General features: G+C 39.3%; 1 protein-coding gene and 1 long non-coding RNA gene across 3 annotated transcripts; one reads left to right on the top strand and one right to left on the bottom strand.

Moving 5' to 3' along the window:
• The first annotated feature begins 719 nt into the window (after nt 1-719).
• Nucleotides 720-23,364, top strand: LOC131465322 (guanine nucleotide-binding protein subunit beta-4). 2 transcript variants are annotated; one of them, XM_058637896.1, is made up of 12 exons: nt 720-877; nt 5,343-5,431; nt 10,449-10,701; nt 11,089-11,127; nt 11,483-11,589; nt 12,441-12,455; nt 14,153-14,216; nt 14,633-14,795; nt 15,174-15,240; nt 16,221-16,422; nt 17,351-17,567; nt 18,338-23,364. In XM_058637896.1, the coding sequence occupies exons 3-12, from the start codon at nt 10,645-10,647 to the stop codon at nt 18,442-18,444; spliced, it is 1,038 nt and encodes a 345-aa protein (XP_058493879.1). In that variant the 5' UTR covers nt 720-877; nt 5,343-5,431; nt 10,449-10,644; the 3' UTR covers nt 18,445-23,364. The 2 variants fall into 2 exon arrangements, with proteins under 2 accessions (XP_058493879.1, XP_058493880.1); XM_058637897.1 differs by lacking the exons at nt 720-877; nt 12,441-12,455 and having other exon boundaries at nt 5,206-5,431.
• Nucleotides 6,732-14,637, bottom strand: LOC131465323 (uncharacterized). The gene is made up of 2 exons (XR_009241302.1): nt 13,573-14,637; nt 6,732-9,396 (listed from the first exon to the last, which is right to left on the bottom strand). It is a non-coding gene; the product is annotated as an uncharacterized LOC131465323 (long non-coding RNA).
• Nucleotides 23,365-23,738: the final 374 nt, after the last annotated feature.

Raw genomic sequence — 23,738 nt, 5'->3', positions numbered from 1 at the left:
GATCGTTAGTGTATTCTACCTCGCACCTTCTGGAAATGAAGGTAAATGTGTATCATTTCTCTATTGATAACCAACTTTCATACCTACAATCAGAAATTAACCACCGAAGCTGGGATAAAGCTTATTCCACAAGCTTCAGTTTTAGGCAAAAAAGAGGGTATGTTTGTAATTTAAGTTCCAATGCATTTTTAATACTGTATGTGAAAATAACACCTCATACTCACCAAGAGTCCAAACCTCCCTGTGAAATCAATTCAATTGTATCTGTCCTGTGCCAAATCACAACTTAATTATCTTATTTCACGTTACATAATCAGTCAGAACCTTCTATATAGAGATAAACTGTACTGCAAGGCATGATCATTACTCGGATCCATTATCACTAAATGTCTATAAACAATTTTTCAAATGATATAGCTGTAGATTGTATGGTCCGCAAACATTGCATGCTGGGAAAGGGATCAGCTCCCCTAAAAAATCTGAATTGTTTAACAATTAGTTTATGACAACAGGATTAGGTCCATTTCTGTTTAAGATAAAGGGAAGTTGCCCCATATAACGTTGTGGCATTGTTGTATGTTTGTAGGTGATTTGGTTTAACATTTTCTCTTTAAATGTTGAAGAAATAAAGTCTGTCTCTTTAACGGCAATACTACTCCATCTCCCATCCTCCAGGCCCCCATATGCTCACCCTCCCACTCAGCACCTCTCTGCCTCATACTCCAGCTCTGCCTCTCTCCATTTAATGCAGCATCTACTGTCCCAGCTGATAGGAAGAACTGAAACCAAAGAGCTGTGTGCGACTCGTAATCCATGCCATTTAGGACGTACGTCGACAACATCCATATCCTCTGCTTCTCATCTGCACTGGAAAAAGGTAGAAAATAATTGTTCTAAATGTTGAGTTTTTGGTGTGAACTATGGTCTGCACACTGTTAGATGTTTCATTTGGATTCATTCATCTGTGATGCACTGCCTCAGCAAGAACTCTACATCCAGCGTAAATATTACATTACATTACTGCAGGTTTTGGCAAATACACAAAGAGCCACCTCTATGCTGTTTATAACGTTTGTATCGTGAAGCAAATGGAGTCACTTTCTTGCTGGGAAACCTACAGTAGAAGTTAAATTAAAATGGAGATGGTCATGAAACATTTGGAGTGGAATTGCCGGCAACTGTGGTATTCAGTTGAACTTGTCAAACCTGTGTATCCGACATCAATGGATGTGTTTGGTTTTCAAGCGAGGTAACCCCTTTATTGTTTCTTATGTTTTGAACCTACTCTGCATCATAAATAACTGTGGGCTTGTGGTAATAAAATAATGATAATCCGGTGACATAAGTGTTGCAGCTGTGATGGGAGGCATTTGTAATGATGGCATTAGCACATCAGGGTTGTTCCTCACTTCCTTGTATGTTTTTTTCCCATACAAGACTTGTGTGATTCACTTCTTTGAAACTTCTTTGGACCATGTTTGTTCATGCTTTGTGTTGCTTGTTTACACCCCTGATTTACAGAAGTGTCTGGGATTCCCCTGGATTGAAACACTCTCACTTCTTCTCTTTGGACATTTCCTTTGCAGCCTCTTACTGAAACACAACTTCACAATTTCAGACCCATTCATTGTGGTGTTAATTGACTCCACTTGCTTTAATTGAGAGCAGCTTCAAATGTTTGAATGTTTTGAAAGAAAATGTTTGGTGCAGATTTTTTTGAGCTAAAAATAGGTTAGGTAGATACTGACTACGGCAATTGTAACAACAGTAATTTTGTCAATATTTTCCATGACTTGTTAAAGGTGAACACCTCTTCTAATGTGTGTGCTGTGTTGTCTTGTTCTGTTAAATTTGGCAGTGACAGTACTTGGCTTTTGTCATCAGCAAACCCAAATACACACTTGGTGTCCTGCTTGTCAATAGTGTGACTCCAACACAACATGAGAGGCATTATCACAGAAATGATGAGGGCTCTTCAGCAAGCTGTCGCTGTGACCGTCTCTCATGGGCCAACAATAGCTCCGAGATTAGACAAGAACCTGACACAGAGACAGAGTAAACTGCTGGTAGTTAGGACGCAAACATGACCTGAAGTGATCACTTCTGAGAACTGCATCCATGTGGATCCTTGTTACGTGACCATTAAAGCACCTACAGTGGATGGATGTACAGTAGCTGACTGAGTAAGATGCAGTGTAGGTAGTCACACATTCTAATTGTGGCTCAGAAAAGAGATTATTTACTTTTGGGAAACGTGACAGAATACTGTATTTGTAATGTGTTCACACCTGGGGTAGAAAAGCACAGATTGCACTTTCACAAAAAAGGACTTCCTCTTAAGCTGCATTGAAATGATGCAGAATAAAGCATCTATTTTCCTTGTCACAGAGAGTGACAGAGAGAGAGAGAAACCCCAGCAGGGCTCACATATTTTAAGTCACTTTTCACTTTTCAAGAGGGCCCTTTTTTCAATAATCCATTATGCATAGCAGCGCTGGCTCTCCCTGGTATTTCTCCTACCTTCTTGACGTCAGTTGCCATTTATGAGGGTTACCCTGGCAACGGCCAGCCTCCCCGGGAGATGTCTGGTGGATAAGACGGCCCTGATAAAGCCTTTTAAGGTTCTACTGTTGCTACACCTTTTAATTGCCTTTGATTTAGTGGAAGTATCACATAGGGGTCATTGGGGCGCTTCACTACATGTGGGAAAAAAATGGGAATGTGTGAATAAAAATGGGCATCGAGAAGCTGCGTTAGACTGATGTCCCATTATCTCCACTTGATTTGATCACCCACGTACTGGCCTCATTTTGGAGCAATCCCATGAAACTGAGTTGGACAAAATATTTCTATTTTTGGCCCTTTTTTGCTCTACTCTTCTACTCCATTACACAAAAGACACATGTGCTATTCATTTTAAAAATGTAGAATTGTAGCAATTACATACTGTAAAAGAGAGGATGGCCAGTACTACACCCATAACAAAATTATGTTTTAAAATGGAAAGATCTGATATTCATGTATACCATTAAATCCTGAATTCCATTTGACATGCAAACTTGGTTATGAATCTTACTAATTCATTCATTCCAGCACAGCCTTGTAATAATTTTGCATACACATAAAACATCACTTAGTAAATGGTAGGATTCACAAAACTGATCTTTACATTAGAAAGGAAATTTTTCTTCCCCCTCTTTAGCCCTAAATCCGCCCTCATTCAAATGATTTAATTCAGTTACATATAGTAGCTACTGTTCTCTGGGCTTCGCTTCTCGCATGCTACCCATGCTGAATTTGCATGAATGCAAAAATGTCACAATCAGTGGCAACAGTTGAGCTACTGTATGTGATACCTGTTCCTGGCTTCAGCGGCTATTTTTAGACACAGCAACATGTATGTCTTTCCCTTTTTTCAGACACAAGGCTATTGATGTGCTATTTTTACAGTGTCAATTTGCTCCCTCCCTCCCTCCCACTCTTTTTGTTGCCAAGCAATGGGCCAAGGGACCTGATTGGCCGAGGATGTGCTTTTGGACACCCTGACTCTGATTCTCAGATAGCTAATAAACTCAGTCATGTTGCTCACAAGAGGCCAGAACACAAACTCCTTCCTACACAATTTTGTTAAAATACATAAACCACAATATAATCAAACCACAAACAATGATTAATATCTACCTTGAGCAATCAATAACACATTTGTTGAGCAACATCAGACCTGACACAACAGAAAGCTTTGGCTGACCCACAATGACGTCACGTAAAACAAGCAATGGCAAAACCTGTTGGTGTGTCATCACGTAGACAATTTAACAATAACAGGCAAGCATCAAAATTTCATGTTTACTCTGAGAATGTATAGATATAGGGGCAGTTTTGTGGTTGTGATGTGTCAACCATTTAAATCTTATGTCAGTCGTATCGACTGTATGCCGTGATTACAACTGTTGTAGTGAAATGAGTGAAATCTAAAACTGTAGTTATCTGGGGGGGGGGGGGGGACAGAGAGACAGAAACAGCAGCACCAAAACTTTAATCCTAACTGCTCTATGACAAACCATGAATAACATATGTCTCTGTCATGTTAATCCTAATCCTCAAAATGTGTTTAGGTGGAAATTGGTTTGACACACCTAAACTACTGCTGTGGGTGTGTGAATTCAATTAGACTTAATCTGACCCCATGCCACTCCGAAAGGAAACTAAGGGCTGGGTAACTTTCATCTTTCCTCCATTGATTATGACTCATGCAGAGATATGGAAAAGCCTTTCCCACTGCTCCCTTTCATTGGTCCCATTAAAAATTCAACTTGTCCTAATGGGGAGAGATCCTGTTCAGTGAGCCAACCATGCTGTGTTGGTGTGAGACTTGGCACAGCTGTGGCACAATCCAAACCTTTCCAAACTGGCAGGTTGGATTTTAGTTAAAATGAATAGAGTTATCTTATTTATCTGTAATATTGTATATTTTTGTCACAGTATATTATTCAATTTAGAAAGTACTACAAATGTCATTAAATGACTTGGTATTATATTATTTATTACAAGCACCATGTCTCATTTCTTGATTTTCTAACCTGCTCTACTTTTTGCTTTTCATACAAAATGACCTCTTACACATTCACCGCAGCATTATGTTTCATACATAAATGTATGTACTTTATTTGTACAGCTCTAGGTTAATAAACCTTTACCACACCTGGTCTGGTCATAAAGGCATAAAAATACTGAAAAGACTGAATTGGAAATACGCTACATTCGCGAGCTGTTCTTTCCTCACATGTAGTTGTAATGCTTTTCTGGTTCATTTTAAAGAGTTTTGGCGTTTGAACAACTAAAGCAGCGGTTCGTTTTAACAAAATGGAGCTTTTCGTATAGATTTGTCTTGCAATTGAATCACTACAACAATCTGGAGCTACTCCAGTCGAACATTTGTTTCCTCAATCCCATTCGGTTCCTTTTTGTTGATGGGGCTGACGGACTAAACCATTCCGACAGTAGGGTCAACAATCAAATTTACAAATGTTTCCAAGCCAGGTAAATGTTATTAATTTGTGCTTTGGAATAATATTGCTTTAGAAACATATTAATTTTTAAATAAAAAAATAATAGATACACCTTTCACAATTGGTTAGAAAACACAGCTGATCGTTCTACCCACCACCGCGCACCCCTCCGCGTAGGCTGTTGCCATGTTCCCACTTTCATGGGTGTGGTGATTAGCCTGGTTGGTGAAAATTTTAGTCAAATCCTACCCGAGTTCGCGATCGTTTCTAGCCCACTAAACTGAGTAGTTTGACTTATAACTAACACAACTTCCTTTGGGGTTTGTCTCACAGCTGGAACCATGGTTGTCGTGTGAAAACGGACCGGTGTGATTCGGGATTGTAAGCACGGACAGAGTAAAAAAAAAAGAAGCCTGTTTCAGGTAAGAACGGTGTAGTCTTGTCTTGATATTCCTGTGACTTTACGGCAGTTTTTTTGTTTAAATCTGTTATAATAAGGTTTTATTTTTTGGGAGAATTTTGCTGAGGTTTAGACGCATAATTGTCAGTTATGTGGTGTGATTCCCGGTGCTGTGAGCAGCTGAGTAGCTGTTGACATAACTGTTCACAGCCTCAGTGCTGTGTGTTTTTTCTCCCTCAGCTGCTGAAAATTCAGCGCTGTCGTCCAAACGCGGCCTTTCACTTGCTGTCAAACCAATCTCAAACAGAAACAAAAGGCTAAAAACATCCACCAACATAAACATATTCATCTCTAAAGCATTTTCTCTTCTCTAACTGCGCCTACAGTATCCTGTGCTGTCCCCCTCCTTTTCCCATTAAATATACATAACAGTCCGCCCTCAGCCGAGCGGCAACTGGTTGCGTGACAGTTCATCATGCGATGTGTTGCATTTGAGATTTTGACAATACCGATATGTTTGTTTTATGTTTGGATGAAAATGTTCAAGTGCACTTTAAAAGTGTGTGTATATGTAATAATAGGTTGATTAACTGAATAAATAATAGGCTCAACTAATTGCTTGGGCAGATGAATTAGTTTACCTCTAATTGATACCACGAATACACACAAGACACACGGTTATTAACGTACAGTCTTGTTGTAGGACCTTATTTAAGATCCTTGTTTTTCACTTCAAAATGAGACAAAGATATACGTAAACTGAAGGAATATGAAGTGAGTGCTGATCCAAAAATAATCAGTAAAATAATCAGTATTCAGAGAATAGAAGACACTCTCAAGCACTCTTAAACACGTTAAGAAATAGATGAATACACACCAGCTGTGTTTTGTGTCACTACCAGTATCTCTATATATTAGTATTAGTATCACTGTATCAATATTACACTTAACTGATTTTAGGTTTCAATCTATTTGTGATGATTTTGGTCATAACAAAGGGAAATATTTCTATATTTCCTAACAAACTACATCACTGTAAAATATGATCTGGATGTATGTGTATTTGCCATATTGTGATATACACAGTTATTTGGTACATCTGTTGCCAATAACCAATGCAGTACTAGTAACTCCTCACTTCGTGACATTTTTATGTTCACTTTTTGTTTGTTTTCGACACAAACAAAAAGTGTGACGTGAAATGTGTGATCAGAGTAGGCTATACAGTTATTGCACGTTTAATCGGATGTCAGTTTAATGTGAAATTGCTTTTCCCTCCGTTTGTAATTCTCAACACATTAAGGATATGATTTGAACATGTGTTAACTGAACCAAGAGAAGTTATGTAGCTCTGCACTTTTCTGGAATCTCACCAGGTATTTCCTCCATTCTCTGGATATTTGGTGTAGTCAGTGGGTTACCAGAACATGTTTACACGTGGTGGAACAGCTCCTCCAAAAGTTTTCACTTTGACTCATCTCCTGGCATTGCATTTTAAATACAGTTTCTATATTTCACAAATCACACACACACCAGGTGTATTTTTCATTGTCAGTCACGTTAAACAATATTCAAACATTTTATATTCATATATTTATAACATAACATTTTGATTATATGAGCAATCAGTATAACACTGGTTATAATACATTAATACATAATTACAATAAGCATTCACAGTAGGCCATGTTACAAAAATGTGCTCAGACCTTTTTATAATTCATATACATCCTGACCATTCCATGTTGTTTGGCCCCTGTGGCTCTGGGTGCAGCTGCATTGCCTATAACTCCTGCTGCTTTGCTCACAAGTGTTAGTTTGTGATTGAAGCAGATGTGACAGACTTCCACTGAATGTGACCCAGAGCTATCAGGAGTCACTCGCTATGTTGACATGTGCAAAATTTCTTAATTCCAAAAAGATCTGTACTGATTGTAATTTACAATTCCATCATTTACATTGATACCCTTTATCCTTTCATCAGAAACCTGGAAAAATGTTCATGTGGAGGAATAGCTCATATTATATTGAGAGCTGAACACCCACCACCCTTTGCAGTCTAATGTGAGCTCTATATTTTGGATTTAAGTAGCTAAAACTGAGTTTCAGAAATGACAGCAAATTTCACTTTTGCATTTAACCCATGAATACACAGTGAATACATAAACTGGACACAAGAGCAATGGGCAGCACACATTTACGCCTGGGAGAAATGGGGGTCCAGTACTTGCTCAGGTGTTGATATTTTACAGTTACAAGCCCAATTCCCTTTCACTTGGCCATGGGCTGCCCACAAATACAATTTTTTTTCTTACTGCAGTAAAAGACAAGTTAGTACCAGGCTGCACATATTTTTAATAATTGAGAAAAATACACATTTTACATTTTTTAGTGTTTTTTTTAGTGAGTGTATTGCATTAATTTGATTGTTTTTCTGTTGTATTGCAGTTAAATGTTATTGTTTTAACTTGAGGCTTTTTTTAAGGGCGGTAACATGATCATTACTGATCACATTCAATGATGATTATGATATACATAGTTTCATGACAGCTGAGCTTTGTTCGCGGCAGAGAATGTCTGGCTCGACAGGTTTGATGGGCGGCTGGTTGGTTTGTTTCTCAGTAATGCAGCACAGGAGCAATTGAAGTTTCCCACAGTGAGTCTGAGACCCAGCTCTTGTGGTGTCAGGCAGCCCTATCTACTTTAGCTGGCAGCCACATACTAAACAATGGGCAGCTCCAGCACACAGCTCCACCTTTGTCACCCCTGATTGTGTGCCATGTTCAGGCTCTGTGTCACTCACTGGCTGGCTGCACAAGCTGGAGGAAAGACACACTCACACAGGCACTGAGGTTGTATAAATTGTGGAAGGTAAACATTGAAACTATTTATCGGCAAACATTATTATTTGATGAGTATTGTATTTAATTACTGTATATTCTGTATATTCTGTATTTTCTCTTTTATTCCCACTGATTTCTTTTCAGTCATTAGTATTTTAGTCTATGGTGTTTCCTCATTGTTACTGAGATGATGATGCAGTTTCCTCAGTTCTGCTTTTTTTTTGGTTTATTTGCTTTATAGTTTGTTAGGAGTTTGTGAGGGTGGGTTTGGTTTTTCCTTTAATGATGTGAAGAACTTTGAGGTTCAATTCTTGTATTTTGCCTGATCTATCAAGCTATCAATCTATCAATTGATTTCAGTAGTTGTACGTAGAGCTGCAACTAACGATTGTTTTCATAATCGATTAATCTGTCGATTTATATTCTCGATTAATCGCTTGGTCCATAAAATATTGGAAAACCTTAAAAAATGTTGTTCGTGTTAGTCAAACGTGGAAATGATGATGTTCTCAAACGTATTTTTTCCACAAACCAAAATTATTAACTTAAGGTTTCTTTGTTATCCAGAGCAAAGAAATTAATAAAATATTCACATTTAAGAAGCTAACAATCGTTTAAATCATGGAAAAAGCTTTGAACTGATTAATCGATTATCAAAATAGCTGTCGATTAATTTAGTAATCGATTAATTGTTTCAGCTCTAGTTGTACGGTGTACCATCATTGACGGAAAGCCCTGAAAGCATCTCAGCATCACTCCCGACGGTACCTTTACCTAATTTGTCCTATCTGCTGCATATCACGCAAGCCCCAGTCTAAAATCACTGAATAAAAACGTTGAGCTGAGTGTAGAAGCGCATGTCGGGTGTTTTAGTCACCCACATTATGCTTTGTATAGCAGATTTCAAAGGTGTACAGTGTAATGGATGTATGGCATTAATGGAGCTGTACAGCATCACAGGTGAGCTGACGCTGAGAGCCTCTCTTCAGTGAGATTGCGTCATCCAGAGGCGAGTGACGTCACTGCTGCGCAGCTGGGAGCATTGTAGCGCTCACTGTCCCTGATGTCTTGTTACTATCCAGAGCCTCCTTGGCTGAGGCATGAGTCCACAATGAACATTCCAATGGATCCTGTTGTCTTGGATCTGAAGCACAAAAACAGGGAATTTTTTTATAGTAATATTAAGACCTACATTTTTTGCATCACATTTACTTAATCATTGTATTATTTGTAACACCATCTTAAGCTTCTTGTTTTTGTCATATTTTACATATCTTTTTGTTAATTTCATTGCTATATTTTGTAACTGCACATTTAAATTGTGATTTGATCATCTAAAATAGCAGCTTCTTGTACAGGTTTACCAGGCAGTCTCTTCTATAATTTACTTGGAAAATGTTCCTTATCTTTGTGTGTTGAAGAATGCCCAGGCCACAATAGTTTTAAATCCTCCAAAAATAGTGAACATAAAGCACAAGCATCATGCACCTTACATTAACAAGCTTTCCCGGGAAGAGGAAGGGCTGGACTCAGCCTGATTGTTGAATTATAGAAATGAAATGAAAATTGAATCTTCGAGGGTGAGAACTTTCTGGGCAGTAGACTGTAAAACAGCCTGGAAATTAATGGGGGAAGGGTTCCAAACATTTCTGAGGAGAGTGTTTAAGTGCTGTGTGACCCAAATTCATCCTCCCCAAGGTAAAGGTAGTAACACACACACACACACACACACACAGACATTCATACACATAGTATAGATGCTGTATCTGAAGCGTAACCCAGACATACATTTAAATAAATGTTCATATAATACACTCACAGAAAATGTTGTCAAATAAATCAGTCAGAACTACGTGCATTACTCAACACACCAACACACACATACTGTATGTCCAGGATTCTTTGGACTGGGTAGAGCACACAGTGCGATGCAGCGACACAAAAGGCTGATTGAGTCGGGAAAGGTCAGAGCCTGGCTCAGATGCCCTTTTGAACTAGACTGGGGGTGTTTGAAGAGCCAGGCCTCCCTCCAGGCTCCACCCCAGCCCCACCCTTCCTCCCCCTATTTGCAGCACCCTCCTTTGGTCTGAACCCAACCCTAAACAGGATTCCTATGTTTACCTGACTGAAGTGCCCCATCTTTCATTCTCACCCCACTTGTTGAACTAATAGTACTTTTGTCTCTCTGTTTTACAGGTGGCATCTGGTGAAGCGCGTGTGTGTGTGTGTGTGTGGGTGTGTGAGTGAGAGTGAGAGTGAGTGTGTGTGTGTGTGTGTGTGTGTGTGTGTGTGTGTGTGTGTGTGTGCGCAGGCACACGTGTAGGCACGTGTGTTTATCCAGGCCACTAAGTATTGGGAGCAGATTGTGACCTGAACACACCACAGAGTGACAATGAGCGAGCTAGAACAGTTGCGGCAGGAAGCTGAGCAGCTACGCAATCAGATTCGGGTATGGTAACATTGTGCATGTGTTGTACATGTCCATGTGTGTATGTCCATCACATGTGTGCCATTGTCTGCTCACTGCAAGCTGTGACTCACACAATTTCTAAAGAAACAGTGACGCACTTGGCATATAAGTTGTCAATCAGCCTCCTCCAGTCTCGTGCAGAAATTGGATTCCAGGAATTGATCTATGTTTGTCTGCGGCTCCTTACTAATTCTCAGTTGCTGTGATTGGCAATATTTGATTCACATGTTCAAACACTATCTCTTTTGAAGCATTTTTTTTTAATTGTCTTACATTGCGTATGTCTATACAGTAACTATTTATCAAGTTAAGTAATGTTGTGCCTTTATATAATTAGAATATAGAATATATTTGTTTTTGTTGCAGGATGCCAGGAAAGCCTGTAGTGACTCCACTCTGTCACAGGTAACCATAACCAACATGTACTTACTATTCACATGTGTTTTCTGTTGCTTTATTCAAGTTTGTGTGTTAAAATATGTGTTTAAAGCATTAGAGGTGGATGTTCAAGACCATAAATGTCACTATGAATGACCTTAACTATGAAAAAATAGATCAATAAGGATTGCTTGTGTATGATAAATTAAGGGTGCAGATATTCACAAAATACTTCACAAAGAAATCCATGAGTCAAGTTTTGTTATAGTCATGTGTATTTTTCATTGTTATTGAGCCTGTTTTGCCCAGTCAGCATTCAGTAGTTTTAAGTGCATACGAGCTTTGAGAGTCACTGCTGATACATCTTCCTGTGTTTTGGCAGATCACAGCTGGTTTGGACTCAGTGGGCCGGATACAGATGCGGACGCGACGCACTCTCAGGGGCCACCTGGCCAAGATCTATGCAATGCACTGGGGAAGCGACTCCAGGTAGTGTAATTATTCTACTTTGCTGCTTTTGGTTACAGTACATGCTCAGTTGTAGTCGAATTAGATTTATTTTTAATTTCGTACTGACCAAAGTTATACAATATGTGCTCTGTAATTCTAATGATGCCTACACTGGTTTCCAAGCTTTTAAAGTAAAGAGGGATGTTAATAATCATTTTTTTTATTTATTCAGTTTGTCTCCCAAAGTTATTAGAACATTCCAAATATGGAAGGTCATATTTTCCCCCCAATCCATTTATTTTTTTTTTTATTATTTTTTTTTTTTATTTCTGGCACCACTGGCCACCATGAGGACTGTTAACACTACAATATTTACTTGCTCGGGAGGGATAGGCAATAAAGTACCACAGGAGTGCAAACAGTCAAGAGTTTTCATTCTAATCAAACATGGACCCACTTTCAGGAGAGAGCTGGAATATAACTGTGAAATACTAGTCTGGTATGGGCTTCATCTCTGGTCTACAGAAAGTATTAAGATAACATCTTAATTCATCATTTATCATTTTTATAATTCAACTCTAGTGCTTGCTGACTTTGTGCCTCGTTGGGTTTCTTTTTCTCTCTGATAATATCAGGGTTTGGTCTTACATTCTAAAATCTCTTGAGATAAGAGATATGTTGTGATTTGAATTGCACTAATAGTTACACAAGAACCAATACAATGTAATACCAATGCAACTCGACTAGAATAAACACTGGAATAATCATTTTTGATTCATGGTATTGTTTCATTGATGTTCAAAGTTTTCTTTCTCTGTGCTCAATATGTCTGTGTCACTCTTGATCTTTCTCTCTGTCTGTCTGTCTCTCAATGCAATGCACTGTGGCAGTGACGGCAGTCCCAGGTGTGGGGCTATACTACTACCAGTACCACCACCACCACCACCACTGCTGCTACTATTACTATTCTACTAATATGACTAATATCACCATAAATGACTGTCACGACTGCCACCTCCACTACTACTGTACATCTGTCTAAGTGCTAAGCACTATTTTACACTCTCACCGTGAGCACAGTGATGTTATTCGCTCTGCACAGAGACAGACAGCCACCTCAGCTTATATAATATTTTGTTAAAGATGCAGTTTGAAAGATGTACCCAAAACTGATGAGTCCAACCTATCCCATGTGCCCAGATTGGACAGCAACTGGCACATACATTGATTCTCATTGAATAAAAAATCACAAACTGCCTTTTTAACTCACAGTTGTAACTTATTAACTTAACTTATTATGCATGCAGTTCACTAAACATAAAGGGAAAAAGATTTCAGTGGTTCAGTGTGTAACATTTAGGAGGGCTTAATGTCAGAAATGGATTATTCTACACATAACTATCTTTATATAAGTGTAAAATAAAAATAAAAGCAATTTTGTTCCTGTAGTCATAGTATAAGCCTTTTATATATACTGAAGGTATATATCATGCTGCCATCTTTAGCTGACCTGTTTCTACAGCAGCCTGCATTTTAAAGCAGGAGCTGACCATGCAAATAATAATAGCTTCGGCCACATAAAACTGGTGCATTAACTAACAAAGTTTAAAGGAAATAGCGAAAGTGGTAAAAGAATGTTTACATCCTTTCTGGCGTGCGAAGGCCACCATAGTTCCCTGATACGCTTGGGAAAGGAAGAGTGGGTAAAGGAGTCCTCAGTTTGTTGCACTCTGCAGTCTCACCACTCAGTGTCACTAATTCCCACTAATTCTTACACACTGGACCTTTTTAGGTATTCGTTAGATAACAAGGTTAATGTTATATTTCCACACTTCTGTCCATTCTAAGCAAAATTAGTAAAAACTAAAACCTTCATTTGACTTGTGTTTTATTTCAAAGCTTAACACCATTTTATTAGTAGACTAAACTAAATTGTTCCTACTGTTTAATTCAGATTCCAAATTAATCTCTCAAGTGTATGTGTGTGTTGGTTTGGACATGTGTACATGTGTTTGGTCCTACCACCCTCTGGGTGACCCTGCAGAGTTTATTTTGTATACAGCCTCTGACATTTGAGTTAGATGCCTCTCCTCTTGATCGTGGCATAGCACCGTCAAACCACTTCCGGTGTCTGGAGAGAGAAAAACACAGCCAGGATAAGAGGGAAGGGCTCCAGCTGTTTGTGCATCTGCATATGTTCATCCTCTCTTTTGTTTCCTACGTTGTTTTCTTCTGTCTTTTCCTTCCTTCCTGTCCCACGTCAGCTTGTTACCAGCGCTTACTAAACTCCTGAGGCCTCCAGCCCCGTCCTGACAGCAGGGCCTGTGTAATGAATATTGCATAGTGTAGGACATTAAAAGTGACTTCCCTGCATGAGGAGACTTCTACCAGTAGATGGAGAAAGAAGGAGAATGGAGGGAAACCTCTGGGGGAGATGAGTAGGGGGCTTTCAGACAGAGATACTTGTTTGTTCAGATGGTATAGTACAGTTTGTAAAATGGCTGACTCTCATTGCTTGAACTGGACCAGTTGCATGTACCTTTAGATTATGTGTATTTTCAGTATATGAACTGACTTTAATGCTGCCGTTATTTGTTTGTAGGTGTCTCGTGAGTGCCTCGCAAGATGGAAAGCTAATCATCTGGGACAGCTACACAACAAATAAGGTGAGAAAACAAATAATCCGTAGCAGAATGTATATTATTTACAGGTATATTTAAATCCACCTCAGATATATCACAAGCAGATGATAAGTCTTGTTTTCAACAGTGTGTTGACCCTGCCACTTTTCTGCTACTTTCTGTATCTCAAGAACACAGTACAGTTGTATATTATGACCAAAAAAGCAACATTTACTGAAAAATACAACTATTTAACTTCTGTCATAATTACTATCTTAGTGTTTTTAAGTTCAGGAAATGTCAGAATTTTGTTGATTAATGACCTTAAAGTACCACACAAGACTTTGGACTGGAACTCATTTAGTGACCATAACTTCAGAACCTTACATTAGCCTTAAAACTCAACATTATTCCTTCAATGTATTTAAGAAGGTTGTGACTTTGTCTCTCCCTGTTCTCAGATGCATGCCATCCCACTCCGCTCCTCCTGGGTAATGACGTGCGCTTACGCCCCCTCTGGGAACTATGTGGCCTGTGGAGGTCTGGACAACATCTGCTCCATATACAGCCTGAAGACCCGGGAAGGCAATGTACGCGTGACCCGGGAGCTACCTGGACACACAGGTAAGACACAGGACCAACCTGTGTCATTTACTGTACATTTGAACATATTTTTTTCCATAGATTGACTGTTTTCTAATACATGTTAAAGAATTGTTAAAATACAAAAATTATGCTCCACATAAACACAGAAAAACTGCTGTATTATTTAATTGCTGTGACTTTACATGTTTATCTCACAACCTGCATACAGCCTTTTATCATGTTCAGTGTCTGATTGTACCTGTGACCCACATTTTCCTTTCTGTAGTTTTCAATTGCTGATGGTGCATTTAAATTGCCTGATTAAGTCAACAAATCAGACAGTAGGAAACAAAACACTAACATGTAAGTTTCCACTGCTCTGCTTCTGTCTGATGAGGAACCATTGTCTATCCGCAGGTTATTTGTCCTGCTGTCGTTTCTTGGATGACAACCAGATACTGACCAGCTCTGGTGACACCACCTGGTGAGTTATTGGAATTGTTGTCCTCTGCCTATAACTCAAAGATTAGATTAGACTTTAGCCATTCACACAATTAAAAACAATTATTAATATTCTTCTTTCCCTACTGCATTGCAAACAGAAGATGGTCCTCTGCATCAGGGTCCTGGACATGTCAATTTTTTTAAAACCCACACCCGCCCATACCCGTCAAGCGCCGTAATGGAGCTGACCTGTTAACCATTATTATGTCTAATGCAGTGTTTCCCAAACCTGGTCCTCAGGGAACACTGGCCTTCATGTTGTAGACGCTGCCCTGGTCCAACACACCTGATTCAAATGCTCGTCATCAAGCTCTGCAGAAGCCTGATAACGAGCTGTTCATCTGAATCAGGTGTGTTGGAGCAGGGCAACATCTATAACATGCAGGGCAGTGTTCCCTGAGGACCGCTGGTCATATGCAACACCGCACCAGCCCCTACCTGTTAATAAAATCCCCACAAGCTGACCTGTAACTGTGATTAAGATCACACAGACTCTCATACTGACATGCTTTGTTTTGCTCTCACTTTTACAATACAAATTTCAATTAACCATGGCTGACAATAAAAAAAAAAACCCAAAATGCAAAAAAACTAAACAAAACACCCCATATGCACTCACAAAATATAATAAAGCCTCTAAGACCCATGGTTCTCAACTATGGTACATGTACCACCAGTACTGGAAGATGTAAGTTGTGAAGTTAGCTGTTGCTATTTGCTTCACTTGACTCCTAAATAATTACAGAAATCTATCATCACACGTGAACCCAATTTTCTCTAAACATGTTCTCTGTTTAAGTCTGGAGACTTGTGACATATGGCATGTGCATATAGTATATTAGTGAATGACACCTATTGCCTGTAATATAGACTCTCCGGTGCTGTGTACGTCCCTGCTGTCCCTTTTATTATAGTGAATGCTTTCATTATTCATTCCTAATTCGAGCTTCTTTCCTACAGTGCATTGTGGGACATAGAGACAGGCCAGCTGGCCACCACCTTTGCTGGCCACACAGGAGATGTGATGAGTTTGTCTCTAAGCCCTGATTACAAGACCTTTGTGTCAGGAGCCTGTGACGCCACCTCCAAGTTGTGGGACATCCGTGATGGCATGTGCAGGCAATCCTTCACTGGCCATGTGTCCGACATCAACGCTGTCACTGTGAGTACTCGACCTGCAGTCACAGACACACTGGGAAGGTGGAGTATAAAAAAGTTATTATGTGTGTCGATTTAAAGGTGACATAGAATGCTTGTATCACACATATATGTTAGTTATGGAGGTCTACTTACATATATTAACTTGTTTTCATGATTAAAAACCTCCTAATCGCTGCAAACGAGCCGATCAATATATCTCCTCACTGACGCTCTCGTCAGCCACGCTGTTTCAGACCAAAACCACACCCCCAGAATGTGGACTGTGTTGTGATTGGCCAGCCAACGAGAGCTTCCCCACTGTCCTGTGATTGGCCAGGTACCTGGAAGTGACGTAATAGATAGGCCAGCTCTCAGATACACAGCTCCCCCTCTGGCACGGTGGATGCTCTGCATCTCAGCAGCTACAACGAGAGTAGTTCTTCTTCTTCTGCGGTTGAATGTACGCAACCGGATGTGCCCGGACTAGTGCCCGCACCAGGAGGCGCTACGGTGGTGAGAGGAGTGGTGAGGATTTTTGATGACGACATCAAATTAAGGAAGTGCCGATCCGCTTCGCAGAGCCCAGGAAAACAATACAACACTATTTTCTCAGCAGTGGCTGAACTGTTTGTTCTGAAACTTTAGGGTTTCATAAACGAGGTAATGACGCAGATACACACACAAACGCAGCATTAATTGGAGCTTCCGGTCTATGTGGGCTTTAAAATGACTCAGTTCTGTTTGATCAAAAGTCAGGAAAAATACTACAAACTAAACAACATGCACCAGCTAAGTTGCATACACTTGTTTTCCCTCTAGATGATTTGTAAGTCTCTGGGAAGAATAAGAATTGTCTTTAAAGAAAATGACCCCTTTCAGAACAAACCCTTTCTTACAAAAAACTACGCTTTGCTTCAGCTTGATTTGAGTTTTTTTTTTTTCTCCTGCAGTTTTTCCCTAACGGGAATGCCTTTGGCACAGGCTCAGATGACGCCACCTGCAGGCTGTTTGACCTGCGTGCTGACCAGGAGCTGATGATGTACAGCCACGACAACATTATCTGTGGCATCACTTCTGTGGCTTTCTCCAAGAGTGGTCGCCTGCTCCTGGCCGGCTATGATGACTTCAACTGCAACGTCTGGGACACTCTGAAAGGAGAGCGTGCAGGTGAGTGATGTCTGCTTGGACAGATGAATAGATTCTTTTTTTTCTGTTTTCAAGAACATTTGTTGCAAGTGGTGTTCAGGTTATCATTTAAAATATTAAAATATTCAGGTTGTGTTATTAAAGCTGCAGTGCACTACCATTGGAGATTTTTGTTATTACTCTGCCTCTGTTTGGGTTCCGTGAACACGAATTAAGTAACATTTGTTTGCTGCATACGTCATCTGAAAACAGGCTCAGTCAAACAATGTTATTGTGTGCTAATTGTGTGTATCCAACGGCAACAAATGGGTTTTATAATAGTACAATTCACTTCTGAAACTTTTTGTGGGCTCTTAGTGTTTTCAGTCACACTCCAACCTGTTTGCAGCCATCTCAGTTTACTGGCATAATGTTGCGTTATCTTGATATAAAATGAATCACTTCCTGTGTGCAGCCAGGTGACATCAGATCTGACACAACGCCACTATATTGAGAAATGGAGTTGTGTGAACTTGTTTAGCAATGGCTTTGAATGTATTTACATGTTAAAGTTATGCTCTAAAGTTAAACTACTACCCGTGTTCACACCAAGTGTTGTTGAAATTGCATTTCAGCTCACTATGGTATGGTCTGAAGCAATAAACCCTGGCTTGACAACTCAACTCACAAATAATTGTGTAACATACTGACTTGAACCAAACTGCACAGCTGTGTGGAAACAGGGCTTAAATGAGAGGTTTAACACGTGGAGGTTTAACATAAAGATCATCTTTTCTTTCCTTAACCTCCAGGTGTGCTAGCAGGCCATGACAACAGAGTCAGCTGTTTAGGAGTGACAGAAGACGGCATGGCTGTGGCCACGGGCTCCTGGGACAGTTTCCTCCGGATTTGGAACTAAAACAAACCACCTCCCTATCAAACTCGATCACTGCCTGCCGAACTCCTCCCTGCAAACATACCCAACCCATCCCGACTCATCTGCTGGGCTGGAGCTGAGGGGTGCACACTGTGTCAGCCAAAATCCTCTTAATTCACCCCCAGTTCTCCTCTCCTCTGCCCATCTGTGAGAAAGTATTGACTCTTTCTACCTTTATAAGTGTTTTGGGTTTGTTTTTTTTTGTCCATGCAGCGACGCACAGCAACAAAACTTAAGAACTTAAATTAAAGTTGTCCAATCAAACAAAATTTTATGAAAAACTGAAGGAAGAAATATAGATCTGTTACCATGACCAACAACAAATGAGATGACCATCAGTATGTCAGTATGTAATGTGTGTATATATAAAGACAGTATATATGTATAGCATTATGTGTGTATATATGCATCATATATGCATATATAATCTGTATGTATATGTTTTTGTAGTTTTATTTCCCACCCTTTTAGTTTTTTTTAATATATATATAAATTTCTTGGGGGGGGTTATGTTTTATTTCAAATGTACATATTCCCATTACTATACAACAAAATGCCAGAAACGTGAATTTTGTCCCATGTGAGTATCAGACAAGTTACATTTAGTTACAACGGATCATTATTGAACTTTAATCCAGCGACAAAAGAAGCATATGGCAAGTAAAAGAAACAATTAAAAACAACTATGATTTGGCTTTTCTAAACTTTGCTTTCTTCATTTATATAAGTGTATTGTGGTAAAGGGAAGTGGGAATAATTCTAAATGTTGCTTTCCTGTGAATGACGACTGGCATATTGTTTCTTGTTCTTTTTTAACAACATGGCCCCTCGCATTTTGAAAAGTAGTTGTCACACTTAAGAGTGAGAGAGAGGATGTAAAACCAACAAGTTGTTTTCTCAAGGTTTTTTTGGTTTCTGAATTCAGCTTTAGCTTCAAAGTAGTTCCTGCTTCAGCCTTGACTCAAGTTGATCGTGATCTTATCGATATTGGACATTGAATATCTGAGGACCACGGCTGTTACATGCAAGTAGCTGTGAGTAAAGAATTACATCCCCGTTATTCTCCCTAAACGTCCTCTGCATCTAAGCAGCCCTCCAGTTTCATCTGGCCTGCAGAATCTACACGTTTCTCTAAAGTTGAGATGTGCTTCTCAAGTTCCCCATATAAATGATACTGGTGGAGAGAATGGCATCGTGCAGAGAAAGACGTATTCTTCCTTGAGCCAAAGCTGTTTTCTACCTGTGAGCCTGTGACAGTAAGGCCTGTGAGGACAAATATAAGAGTGGTCATTTGTTATGGGAGGAAATGAAAGGACCATAAAGGACAGCATTGACTTGGTCCACAGCTTTTGAGGACTAGAGAAAAGAAGACGAGAAGGAGATGTATGTGTCAGAGCTCACTTTTTTATTTTCTTTCTGATTTACTTAATGAAGGATCAGCGAGTCCTTTTTGTTGTCAACACGGTGAGATCTGCGTGACTGCATGGAACTGGTGTCATGTTAGCCACTCCCAAATCACATCAGTGCCACATGCCTGTAAAAAAAAAAAAGGAAACAAACAAAAATAGATAAGTGTTAATCACACTCAGTAGTTCACTTGACAGAAATAGCTAGACGTGCACTCGCAAACACTAGTTCAAATGTAAGTTGGTATTTCTGGCTTTAAGTATTTTCTCACAGGCATCTTTCAGTATTTTAGTTATTCTAAATGTGTGTGAGTTGGACCTATCCATCAGCTGTCTCAGGTGCCTACCTTTTTAAATATAAACATTTGCCAACATGCTTTGGATAAAGAACCGTTCATGCTCTTTCAAGATGTGGCACTTTTGTGTCTCCATTCTGCCTTACAATGCCATACATAACAAGAAGTTAATACTAGCATGGACAACAGTAATGTTCTCCTGCTGCTATTCCTTTTTACACGCTGATCAATAAGAATGATGAAAAAATGCTGTTTTCTTTCCTTTACACCATAGAAGCACATTCTGATACTAGTGAACACTAAAAAGCATGCTTACAGTAAACCACCATGGCCACATGCAGCTCCATACTGCTCCTTATAGCAAGTGTTTTACATCACTTTTTATACAATTCTGTTTTCTACTACTACCATACAGTTTGTAGTATTTATTAAGGTTCAATCAGCTGTCAGTGAAAGCCCTGTCTGGCATAACATGATTTCTTGTGATTTTAGAAGGTTTTAGCTGCTTATACTTTGCTTCGCATTAAAGACTCCATTTTGAGAGAATTCAAAATAACAGGTTTTGTTTTTTAGCCTGAGAGTATATTTGAGATGTGTAGGGTGAGATGTGAATTACATATCCTAATTGAGGTGTATGTGTGTGTGTGTGTATGTTGGGGAAGAGGAGGGAAGACTAGGGTAGGTAGGGGGTTGATTTGATTTGTGGATAACATATAGATCTAAGTGTTACTTCCTCATTTGTGCCAATGTTATCCACAGACCCTGAGCTGTGAACTAGTCATTGTGACAAAAAGAAAAAAAAAAAAAACAGAAAACATGTTAGCTCACTTTACACAAGTGCCAGCCTTTCTCCATGTCTATCATTCAAGGTCATGTGTGGGATTTTATACACAGTCTGTCTGTCATACAGGTAAACTGCTTATGTCTCAACATGTTTTTCTACCCCAAATGTTATTGAGCTTATCACACTCACGTTTCTATTTTAAGACACTGGATATCAGATGTTCATGTGTCCCTAGATCTAGTGACACAGTGACAGACTTACAGTTTATATTTAAAGGAATAGTTTGACATTTTGGGAGCTGTTCACTTTCTGGCTGTTGGGTGATTCCCATACCATTGTTGTGTTAAAACTGTTGGATACTAAGCTTCCATGATTGAGGTCTTCATTTGTTCTCATTCGTTTTTTGAGATGTATGATTTTTGGCCCATATTTTTGTTTATATGAAAACCAAGTAAAAGCCATGTGGTGCTACAGTGGCTATCATTGTTGCCTCACAGCAAGAACATCACTGATTAGGATTCAGGTTCGACTGAGGGCCTCTCTGCTGTTTTGGCATGTTCTCATGTGCGTGTGGGATCTCTCTGGGTACTCAAAAACATGCAGACGTTAATTGGAAACTCTAAACTGACCATAGGTGTGAGAGTGTCTCTGTATCTTTGCCCTGTGATGGACTGGCAATCTGTCCAGAGCCTGCTTTTGCCCCCCACTACCCTCATGTGGGGAATAAAGTGGTAGAGAATGAATGAATGAATGAATGAAAACCAAGTACTCTATGTCACAGTAAGCTCTTTCTGTAGCGTACCCATGAGAGAACCATCACATAATTACTTTGGTATTGTAGAAAACATATTAAAAGGTCTAGTGTGTAAGAAATGGAGGACTCCCACACTCACTCCCTCAGTTGCAAAGAAATGTTGTGGCCTTATGCTGTAGAAACCTGGAGGTGCAAGATGGTGGCCCTTGCCCTAAGTATTCCTAAAATTGCCCAGGCGATTCTAAGACTAAACCCCCCGAATTATTTTAAAGTGAGTTATAGTTGGTTTCTGCCAATAAACCCTCCTAAACTTACACAGTGGATCTTTAATGGAGGGGAATTATTGGGAACTTGACTTGACTGTGCTGCCACTCCTGTCTGCCAAGAGACTTATGGAATGTAGCCCAGACTCCATGAACTACAAAAAACGTAGCTCACGCTTTATGAAAACCTATCATAAAAATATGTTTTAAAAACTAAATTAAAGAGTAAAAAAACCACAAGCAGCAGCCTTGTCTTAGCTAGGAACTCCAGTTGGTTGCCTGGAAACTGGACCAGAACATACAGTTCTCCAACTTCTTGTTCAGTATTGAACAAACCGACATAGCTACATTTGTCATTAGTTAGTTTACAGGCATTTTATCAGCAGTTTTTGTTTGTACTTACAAAAAGTTAATCTATAGCTGTTTGTTTCATTTTCTGACTTTGTGCTAAGCTAAGCTAAACTAAGCTAAGCTAGTCTGCAGTAAGTATGGTCAACAGAGACAAAAGTCACCTGAAATTACATCTCCACCAGAAAGTGAATCATTTATTTCCCTTTATCTCAAACCATCCCAACCCCATCTTCACTTACATATTCTGTGAACTTTTAAAAACAAAAGCACCATAGTCCTTACCAGGTAAAAACGTGATATTCAGCAGGCGGCCATTTCCTCACAGTGTGTGTAATTCAGCAGTATTAGCAGCTGGAACCTGGAATAGCAAGTTAACACTTTGTGCCTGTGCAGTTCACTCATAAACAGAGGTGCTTTGCTTCATTCATTAGCACAATCGTCTTGTATTTATTCCCACCCCCCTCCCAATGGTTCAGTCCCATTACTTGTCACCTGCTTGTCTGTCAACACCTGATGCTTGAAGGTCTGAAGTGTCAGGACTTTATTTTAATCCTTGAGTTAACATCTAACTTTAAAGATTAAATGTAAAACCTGTGCAGCATAGTCGGGCAATGATTGATGATGATGATGATGATGATGATACACTTCATGATCTTAACTGAATTTACAAAAAATGTTTTACACACTAAAGGGGAGGGGGGATCGTCACCATTTGAATTGGTTGTATCACACATAACCACCACCACCACAACATCCTCACAAATATAATGCACTGCCCCTTGACTCTACAACCTACTGTTCTGACATTTAAATTTTTTTTTTTTTGGTTTTATTTATTGTTATATGTAAGCCAGTAAAGACCAGGGACTCGGTGCCATGATAATTCTCTTACAGTGCTATCGTGTGAAATTATAATCACTTGTTATGGAATAATTTTTATAGTCTTTTTCACACCAGACCTTTTTTTTGTATTTGTACAGTGGCTTGGTTATACTGATATGTTGCCATGAGTTATTGTAACCAATAAAAAAAAAGCTTTTAACCAAGAGTACAAACTCTGGCTGATTTTCTTGTATAGGTCCATAGTTTGCAAATGTTTACATAAAGGGTTTATTTTTGTACTGCAATACGACCCCATATGCTCTACTATACCTTATTAAGGGGAGAGGACAGTAGAAAAGTTTCACTCAGTAAATTAGTTATACCAGGTATTTGGCCAATTTAGCAAGTTAACCCCTTAATTTACTACCCTTTTAAGTCATTAAGGACAAAAATGTCCAACAACAAAACTGCTATTAAAACTTCACAGTTTAATAGCTTTTTTTCTGCATACATCTCTTAAATAACTTCAGCCTTGCTCAAAACTACAAACGTTCAATCATTTTGAGGATTTTAACCCTTTAAATGCCAGTTTGTTTACTT

This window comes from Solea solea, chromosome 9 (assembly GCF_958295425.1).
Source record: "Solea solea chromosome 9, fSolSol10.1, whole genome shotgun sequence".
In the NCBI taxonomy this organism is placed as follows: domain Eukaryota; kingdom Metazoa; phylum Chordata; class Actinopteri; order Pleuronectiformes; family Soleidae; genus Solea; species Solea solea.
The sequence above is the reverse complement of the archived record's forward strand: the minus strand, read 5'-3'. Positions and strand labels throughout refer to the sequence as shown.